The sequence below is a fragment of the Chaetura pelagica genome, unplaced genomic scaffold, assembly GCF_000747805.2.
Source record: "Chaetura pelagica isolate M959 unplaced genomic scaffold, ChaPel_1.0 scaffold20, whole genome shotgun sequence".
NCBI lineage: Eukaryota > Metazoa > Chordata > Aves > Apodiformes > Apodidae > Chaetura > Chaetura pelagica.
In genome coordinates, this window is record NW_009951958.1 from 6,114,330 (window position 1) to 6,123,047 (window position 8,718).

Consider the following 8,718-nt stretch of genomic DNA (forward strand, 5'->3'; position numbering starts at 1 on the left):
CTATTCCTTTCCTAAATTTGCTTTGAAAGACCATTGAAGGTTGCTTAGCCACTAACACAGAACTTAGTAGGCAAGTAAATTGTATTAGCTGCAAAATCTTGTCTGCCAGACTTATAGAAGCATTATGTGGGCTAGTGCTGAGCATAAAGGGGCTCTGGAGTCTCTGCCTACAGGAGAACTCTGGCACTTCAGGCACACAGATGGTTGTTCAGTGAAAGTGAGCATATGTCCAAGAAATAGTGGCCTATTCCATCTGCATCCTTCTGACTAATGTTCAAGTTTTACTGAAGAGATTGGGTGAAGGAGGCATTGAACAAAGCCTGTGTCATGCAGAATTTCCAAAGAAGTAATTGCAGCCATCCATGTTGATTTAAATACTCATAAATCTCTGAGATGTTAGGAAGTGTTCTAGTACATCTTTGGTTTGATGTGTCTGTCTCCTTCGCATTCAGGATAAATCATGAGTGAGAAATAAGCTTAGACTTACACCACAAGGTAGAAGTACTCTTGTGCTGTTACTTAGAGAGTAGTACCATGACTGCTGGACATACAGAGAACTGATGGTTTCACAATAACTTTGTTTCCAGACGAGATGACAATTCAGAAAATGAGTCTGAGGAGGAACTGGATCCAGGGCTCTTCCAAGGCTGCGATAAAAATCAGCTGGAGCAAGAAAACATGACTTCTAGATGTCAAATCATAACTGACTCAAATGGTCCTTTTGTAAAGTGTCATTCTGTGGTCTCACCAGATTTCTATTTCACGTGAGTGTCTATTTGCAGACAGTTGTTCTCCCCATTTGCAAAATAATGTTTGTGCTGTTTTCTGACAAGAACTTTGCATCTTCAGTCGCCAGGATATTGATAGGAATTGAGAATAGTAAGTGTCTTTGGAGAATTTGGCCCAGGGATTAAATTATTCATATATATAAAGCCCCTTATTTATTTTTAAAAAAATTGTGAAGATCTGTCTTCCACATTCAGTGAGAATTTGGTACTTGGCTCTATTAGTTTCCATTTATCAATTCTAGCTTCATAAAATCTAGCCTTCATGCTATAGCCACAAAGGCTGAAGCTATCATTGACACTTCTTGAATTTCTCATGGAGGAGTGCAAAACACAGATTAGTTGAAACTAACTCTCCTGGTATCTTCAAAAACATTTCCCCTGCTGTTTTTCAAAGGTGTTCTAACCTCCTACATAAACAATTCCTACACATCTAATTTTGAGCTGTATGAAACCTGTTGATTCGTACCCATATTCATTCTTCATTTGTCATCAGCCACAAAACTCCCAAGCAGTTGCCATTTTCTTTAGTCAAATATTTGTACCTAATGTTTTAATATAGATAATGCCCACCTCAAAGTCTCTCTTAGCTGTGGAAAGAATGTGAAGGTATCTTAGGCCAAATAAACTGGACCACTCACTTCAATGTATATCCTGATTCTTAACACAAGCCCCCTATTCTCCTCACTCTAGAATTTGGTGGGGTAGCCTGTTCTGCCTTCTTAGTGGTTGCTTGATTTTTCTGAGGTGCTACACACCTGCAGATCTCATTCATTTCAGATCTCAATGCCTCTGAAAATCAGGCTGTGGATATTTAGATGATGAGCAAAGCTGAGAAGGTAGCACTGACAAACAAACACAAGTAAAACAGAATTCTCTGTCAATATTCAAGTAATATGGACATGGGAAAGGCACCCATGGATTGAAAGAAGTGTGAAGTTAATCTATCACTTAGCAGCACTAAAAAGTGCTCTACAAGCAAGGTGAACCCATCCTAGCCCCAAACAGAAGCAGGTAGCAAAGATTAACTTACTGTGACTAGCAGCTAAGTACCTGTTTATTGTCTGTTCATATATGAATACCTCACATGTTATCTGTAGCTGCATAACAAATGACCTGATCTTCCCAGTCGTGTGGCTGGAATTTTTTTATTCTTCTGTTCTCCTGTCAGCCAGGTACAGGAAAACAGAAGTAACTCAAAGTGAGGCAGAAAAGCTGCTGAAAAAAAAAAATAACACTTTCTCATGTTGCACACAGGAGCTGCCTGTTTGATATGTGTGTGTCAGGAAATGAGGATGATACCTTGTGTCACAGTCTGGAGGAATACGTGCTGGCTTGTCAGCAGCAAGGAGTCACTATGGAAGGCTGGAGGCAACAGACAGTTTGTGGTAAGCACAGGAAGAAACAGGAAGTAGTTTCTGCCTCAAGGATCCTCAAAATCTGAGTTTTGAGGCTTTTCCTACACACACCATATATCAGAGCTTCTCGGGGAGTAAAAGCATGCTGATTCACACTTCGATCACTGCTCAGTCTAGCATGCACACTTGCTCTTCTGGCCTCTCTTCTGTGTCCTGTGCTGACTTTTGCATTTAGAGCCCAGCTTAGAAAGCTACTTAGGAAAGCAGATCTGTCAGCTCCCCTGTCATCAGAAGTTTTGTGAGAAAAAAAAAAATGTCCCCACTCCCAAATGAGCAAAAAAGTTCCCATTCTGGAGACCATCATAAGCCACAAATCCAAACAATAAACGTTTTATGTCAATCTCTTTTAAAATCTACAAAGTATTATCTTTTTTTTTGCCTGTAAAATTTCAAGATAAAAAAGATTCAGAAGAAAAATCCAGATCTTTCAGACTAAAAAATGCTGAAATAAAACCTATAATAATTTCAAACCTTATTACCTTTTTCTCCAGATACGTTTTTGTTTTGTGATATTTTTTTTTAAGTTGGCAGATTAATCAAACCATACTTCCTCTGCATCACCCATGCTTAGAGGACTTGGTATTCCTGGGGAAACAGCTCTGTATATGTATGGTGTCTGTGCATCATATTGCCTCCTTCAAAATCCTAATGTCCTCTGGATCTCCAAGGGCATTGTGTACCAATGAACAACAGCCAAACTCTTCTTACTTTTACAGGTTTATCATGTCCTGCCAACAGCAAGTACAGCTCATGCATGTCTGCGTGCCCAGCATCCTGCAGTGACTTGACCAGCCCCTCTGAGTGTGAATCACCTTGTGTTGAAGGCTGTGAATGTGTCCCTGGTTATGTTCTCAGTGGCTCTGCCTGTGTGCCTTACAAACAATGTGGCTGCACATACCTTGACAAATATTATGAGGTACAGTCTTTCCGTGGGTCAGACAGCTTCCAAGCCCCAAACAAGATTTTCTTCTGCTAATTATTTTGACAATTTCCTCATTCTCCTCAGCCAGTTATTTTGCATTAGAAACAAAGAGTTGCTAGTTTAAATTAAAATCAAGTTCTGATATCTGGAGAAAGGGAAGAGAGAGCAGATCACTTGGTCTGCCTCTGAAATTCTGCCTGCCAGAATACTCAAGGCAGGCACTTGGAGAAAATATATGATTATACTCTGACCTTTACCCCACTGGGACTAGGATCTCATATCCCAAACTCTTCTCTTGCCTTCTTTTTTGGGCCATCCGTGATTTTTAAGGAGTTGCATTAGTACGTTACTTGCTTTCTTTTTTTTTGTACAAACTGCTAAAAAAAACCCTCTGCCTTGTTGTTATTCACCAGGAAGGCATCAGAGGGAGTAGCATGGGGCCCTAGTGCTTCATTCATGGTTATTCTGGCTGATTTTTATATTTTTCAACATTTATCTGCTATCTTCCAGATTGGAGAAACCTTCACCACTGATGACTGCTCTCAGAGATGCCAGTGCACAGAAAGCTCCACTGTCTTCTGCTTTAACATAGCGTGTGGATCTGATGAAATCTGTGGCATTTCAAACTACAGTCGGGGCTGCTATAGGAGTGAGTCAACCACTATCACACTGTCTTTAATGCTAAGAAGTCTTGACTTACTGCTTATAGGACATCACTGGGTTGGGGATAGTTGCAACAGAATTGTCAGGAAAAAACTTCTTTACTGTGAGAGTGACAGAGCCCTGGAACAGGCTGCCCAGAGAGGCTGTGGAGTCTCCTTCGTTGGAGACATTCAAGACCTGCCTGGACACGTTCCTGTGTGATGTGGTCTAGGTGACCCTAATCTGGCAGAGGGGTTGGACTAGATGATCTTTTGAGGTCCCTTCCAACCCCTAAGATTCTGTGATTCTGTGATGTGTACAGAAGAAAAGTATACCAGGGATCTTGCTATCATGTTTCACTGTAGCAACAGAATTTCTTTCCCTTATTCCTATTGCCACATACAAGTCATGTGCCTTAAAATAGAGAGGATTTCCAGCATTAGGAGTCAGTGTCATCTAAGCAGGACTAGTTCTCTGAGAGTCTGAACTGTTTCTTCTTCCTTTATGCTAGGTGGACCATGTATGCCAGATCCTTGCATGAATGATGGTGTGTGCTCTGAAAACAGCAACAGCACATCCTTCCAGTTCTCCTGTGAATGTCCAGAACTATACACAGGACCAAGATGTGAGGCTGAAAGGACAGGTAATAAAACTATTGAGAATTTCACTGCATTAAACACATAATTTTCAAAAATGGGTGTGTCATCATGGAGAACACTGAGCTTGCTTTTTATTTCCATGCTGTAAATTACTAACCCAGTGAGTGAAAACCATGCTCATCCAAGCAGAAAGAAGGGAATCAGATTCCCCAGTGGAGACCTTCTAGAAGGCATGATAGCAGGGCCCTGTAGGGTATATAGGACCTGAGTCTGACACTGCTCCATGAAGCCACATTCATCAGAGAACACGGTATAAACCAAGGAGATAGAGCAAGGGCTGAGAAAAAAATTCTCCTCATAGTAAACTGTATGATTAGCTTTCACTGACAGGGCTCTTATTTCTTCTTCAGTTGAAGAACCTTCCACTGAGAATTCTGAGGACCATACAGTTGCCATTGTCATTGGAGTTGTGGCATGCATGGTTGTTATTGTCATTCTCATCTCCTCTACAGTGTACCTGTACAGGTAAGGCTTCTCCCAGCTTTGCTACATTCAGCAGAGTGAAGACACTCACACCCCTTTTAGCACCTGTAACCCTCTGAACTCCTATTAGTCACATACCTGTGGGACCACAGAGGAACCACAGCATTCAGGATCTCATGTGAGGAACACGAAGGAAAACTTAGCTTCTTCTACAGAAATGGACATATGCCATTTCCTTTACACAGGGCATATGCATCACTATCCCCACACTTGGGCTTCTCCAAAATCTGAGTTCATTCATGCTTGCATCATTATTTGACCTCTCATTGCAGCTAAGAATAGGAATTTTAAATGGTTGTTGTTATTGATTTTTTCCCCATTGTACAGAAGGAAGAGAAAGACGGATGAAGTTACAATATCAAGGGATACTTCTTTGAAAAGGTTCAGGCATGTATTGGATGAGAGAACACATGAGCAAGATTATGGCTACATTGTAAATGCTGCATTTGACCAAAATGAATCCCAAAATGCTTAACTATAGTTAGAATGTTTTTCCAATGTATTTGTATTACTTTCTGCTCTGGTATTTTAATAGTGTTTCTAATACTTTGAGAAGAAATAATAATAAATAAATCATTGCATACACTGAAAACCTTTGAAATTGTTCATGTAAAATGTGTCTCTGATCCAACGTTGTGAACCCAAAACGAAATATGTCCTTACTCATATAAGAGACTGTGTTCTCTTCAAAGGTTGTTTGAAAAACACAGCATCCAGACAGAATTTTCCAGCACAAGTGTGCTGCACACTATCACATACACATCTCTGATAGATGTACAAATCATAGACTGACGCAGTCAGAATTAATTGTAGCATCCCAGGCAGGTCTTCATGAGATCATCTTACCCAAATCCTTCCATGGGGAGGAGATTAACTGACAGAGCTAGACACAGTTCTTACTCTTTTTCCAACAAGGCATGTTCAACTGGGGAGGGAAATATATATGACACTGAGCTCATCTGGTGAAAGGTGCAGTAAAAAGGCTGACCCATCACTGTCTCCCTTGGGAGTGATAAAGGAGATCTGCCTCCTTGCTGTCAGTTTGGAGTGGACAAGAAGGAGGGTTGTCACCAGCCTCCATGGGACTGAGCAAGAGCACAACTTCATAAAAACTTTTTGAATAATGAAATCCTGTCAGAAACTTTCCTTGGGGTCTTTGCAAGCTGTGAAGCTGCCACACTCAGATCACTGTGAGTAGAGATCTGCATCGACTCCATCCCAGACTATGCTAAGGACCCCCCTTACAGCAGAAAAATGAAGATCTTCATGACAAAGCCTAATGACACAGTGTGCAAGACACCCACCCCATGGCAGACCACTGTTACACCCCATCCTACAGATAAAGAGGGCTCTGATTCATAAATCCCCTTGGTTGGATTAAGGTGAAATGACACTCGAGGTCTGTACTTGAACATTAGTTTAAGTAAAACTATAGAAGGAACAACTCATAAAGGCTGATACTTTTGATTACAAAAAGCATGATACCTATATGCCAAGAAAGTGTGGTAGTTTTTGTGTTACTCAATGATTTTAGGAAGGAAAAGGGAGAGAGAAAGAGAGGGAATAGGAGAAGAAAAAGCAGAGAGATCACCAGTTCTGGACCCAGCATTGGGCCAGCCAATGGGGGGGTTCGGTGTGGAGACCAGTCATTGCAGAAATGGGTGCTATGTGGTCAATCCACAAAGTTAGCCCTTAGGGATTTTATTTCCCAGGTTTATACACAAATTCACACATAGTATAAAATGATTTGATGTCACGTTCATTGGTTCTTAATTACCACATCATTTACTGTTGTCCCTGCTTGCTATATAAACTAGCACACATGGTCCTTGCAGGTGTCCTGAATTGGGTCAGTGGTCACAACCTCCCACCCGCTGTCTTAGTCTCCCCAGTTACCACAAGTTTTGCTGACTTCATGCCTTGGGGCACAATGTTTCCTTTGTTATCTTTCAAGGTTCCTCCTCAGGAGATTAATGGTTATTAAGGTATGCAAGCTAGAGTCTTCTTAACTCAGTCCTGTAACTCTTCAAGGCTGTTATAAAGGCCATTAGTAATCTTCCCTTTGTCATCAGTTCCTCCCCTTTTTTGCTAGCAAGGACCACTCCTTTCCAACAAGTGCCATTTCAGGACAGAGTCCAAAAAGTTTCTGTGAGTGTTTGAAACATTTACTGATAGACTCCAGGCAGCCTCCACTCCACAAGTTGGTAGGAGTGTCAGAACCACTACCTGGGTGGACCTATCCCTTTTTTTGTTCTCCTACAACCTCTCACAAGGCTCAAGGGATTGAGGCACTACCTGGGCCATCTACAAGCCCTGAACGAATTTCCAGTGCTGTGAGTGAGGCTTTTAGATTTAAAGAATGCACTAGTAAGTTTTTGCTGATGCTTCTCCAGTTCTTTGAAGTCTCACTTTTGATTACAGCGAAGGCTTCCTGTTGCTTCTGCCAATAGTGCTGGCTATTATTTACTTACCCTTTCCTCATTCCCTTCTACCCATAAACTCATGTATGCTGTTAGCCAGAAAAGTATTTGTAACCTCCATGAACAGTTAGATAGATAAAAGGCATTTTATGCTGGTCCATTCAAGAACACACCAGCTGTCCATACACGCCCAGAACAGCTATTTTGGAGAGCATGTGAATGGAAAGGGGCTTTCAAGCCTCATTACATAATGAAAATGTATCAGCGCAAGGGACCTACTTGTGCACAAATCAACTGTCAACCTTATGCTGGAATTGCATCACGATTATAAAAGCATCTTTCCTGCCAGTTCAGCAGCAGCTTCCCATTGTGCCCTTGCAGTTGCCAACAGTGCGATTCCCTGCCTGGAGAACAGTGCCAACCACACTCACCTCCCCTTCCAGTGGGTGGGAGCACAGGCCAGTCCCTACCCCGTGGGACCGCAGCCCCAGCTCTCCCAAAAAACAGGGCCCAGCTGGCCCCAGGTAAAGCAGGTTTCAGGGTTTCTATGGAGATATATAGATATACAGATATGTATTTCTTCCTTTTTTCCCCAATACCACAAGAATTGCCTTGGCTTTCTGCTACAAAGCTTTGCAAATACTTCAGACTTGAGGAAGGAGCTGGTACAGAACACAGAATTGCAATTCAGTGCTCCACTGAATTATTTCATGTCAATAAAAGCCAGAAAGGTGACAAATCTTCCGCTGCTGTGATCTTTTGATCAGCTGCCTTGCTCACCTGACTTTTGAAACGCTCGGCTTTAAAAACATTGCCTATTTCAGCTCCCCCCGAGGACAGCAAACCTCCCTTTTCAGCATACTGTGCCGGCACCTGCTCCTCTGTGCTCAGCCTCAGCTCAGAGAACGCGTGCTGGGCACATCCTTAGGCTCCTCTCATGTCCTAAAAAAAATTCCTGGGCCACGACATGAAAAGTCATCCTAGAAATCTCTTTGTCCTAAAATGGCCCCTTTAGGATTTACTCTGAGCTCCGCCTCCTTTGCTTCTCTTCACCAGCAATGAGGTGCACCGGCAGCACCCCCTTTCCCTCTCGAAAGGATTCCCGGTGAGGGATGCTGGCAGGAGCCCGGCCCCGCACCCCTCAGCCCAGCAGCCCAGCCCCGTGGCACAGGCTCGGGATAAGGAGGCGACGGCGGCTCCTCTTCCCCGGCAGCAGGACGCCTATTTCCATCCGAAGGGCGGTTTTGGGAACACCCTCTGGAGCGGAGCCTCCCCTGGAGGAAGGCAGCGAGCAGGAAGGCGACAGGAAGGCGACAAGCGACCCGTGCGAGCTCCACCCGCCCAGCTGCTCGCCCTTTATAGCGGCCGGGAGGAGCCGGGGCCCGGCGG

At 43.0% G+C, this 8,718-nt stretch overlaps 1 protein-coding gene across 1 annotated transcript in view; it reads left to right on the plus strand.

Annotated features, from left to right (window-relative positions):
* LOC104391252 (IgGFc-binding protein-like) overlaps positions 1-5,384 on the plus strand; it is a 42,556-nt gene extending 37,172 nt beyond the window's left edge. Inside the window, exons 46-52 of the mRNA XM_010000500.1 lie at positions 588-764; positions 2,043-2,173; positions 2,920-3,119; positions 3,636-3,774; positions 4,279-4,410; positions 4,777-4,891; positions 5,237-5,384. Coding sequence (XP_009998802.1) covers positions 588-764; positions 2,043-2,173; positions 2,920-3,119; positions 3,636-3,774; positions 4,279-4,410; positions 4,777-4,891; positions 5,237-5,384 — 1,042 coding nt within the window. The remainder of the gene's footprint in view (positions 1-587; positions 765-2,042; positions 2,174-2,919; positions 3,120-3,635; positions 3,775-4,278; positions 4,411-4,776; positions 4,892-5,236) is intronic.
* Positions 5,385-8,718: the final 3,334 nt, after the last annotated feature.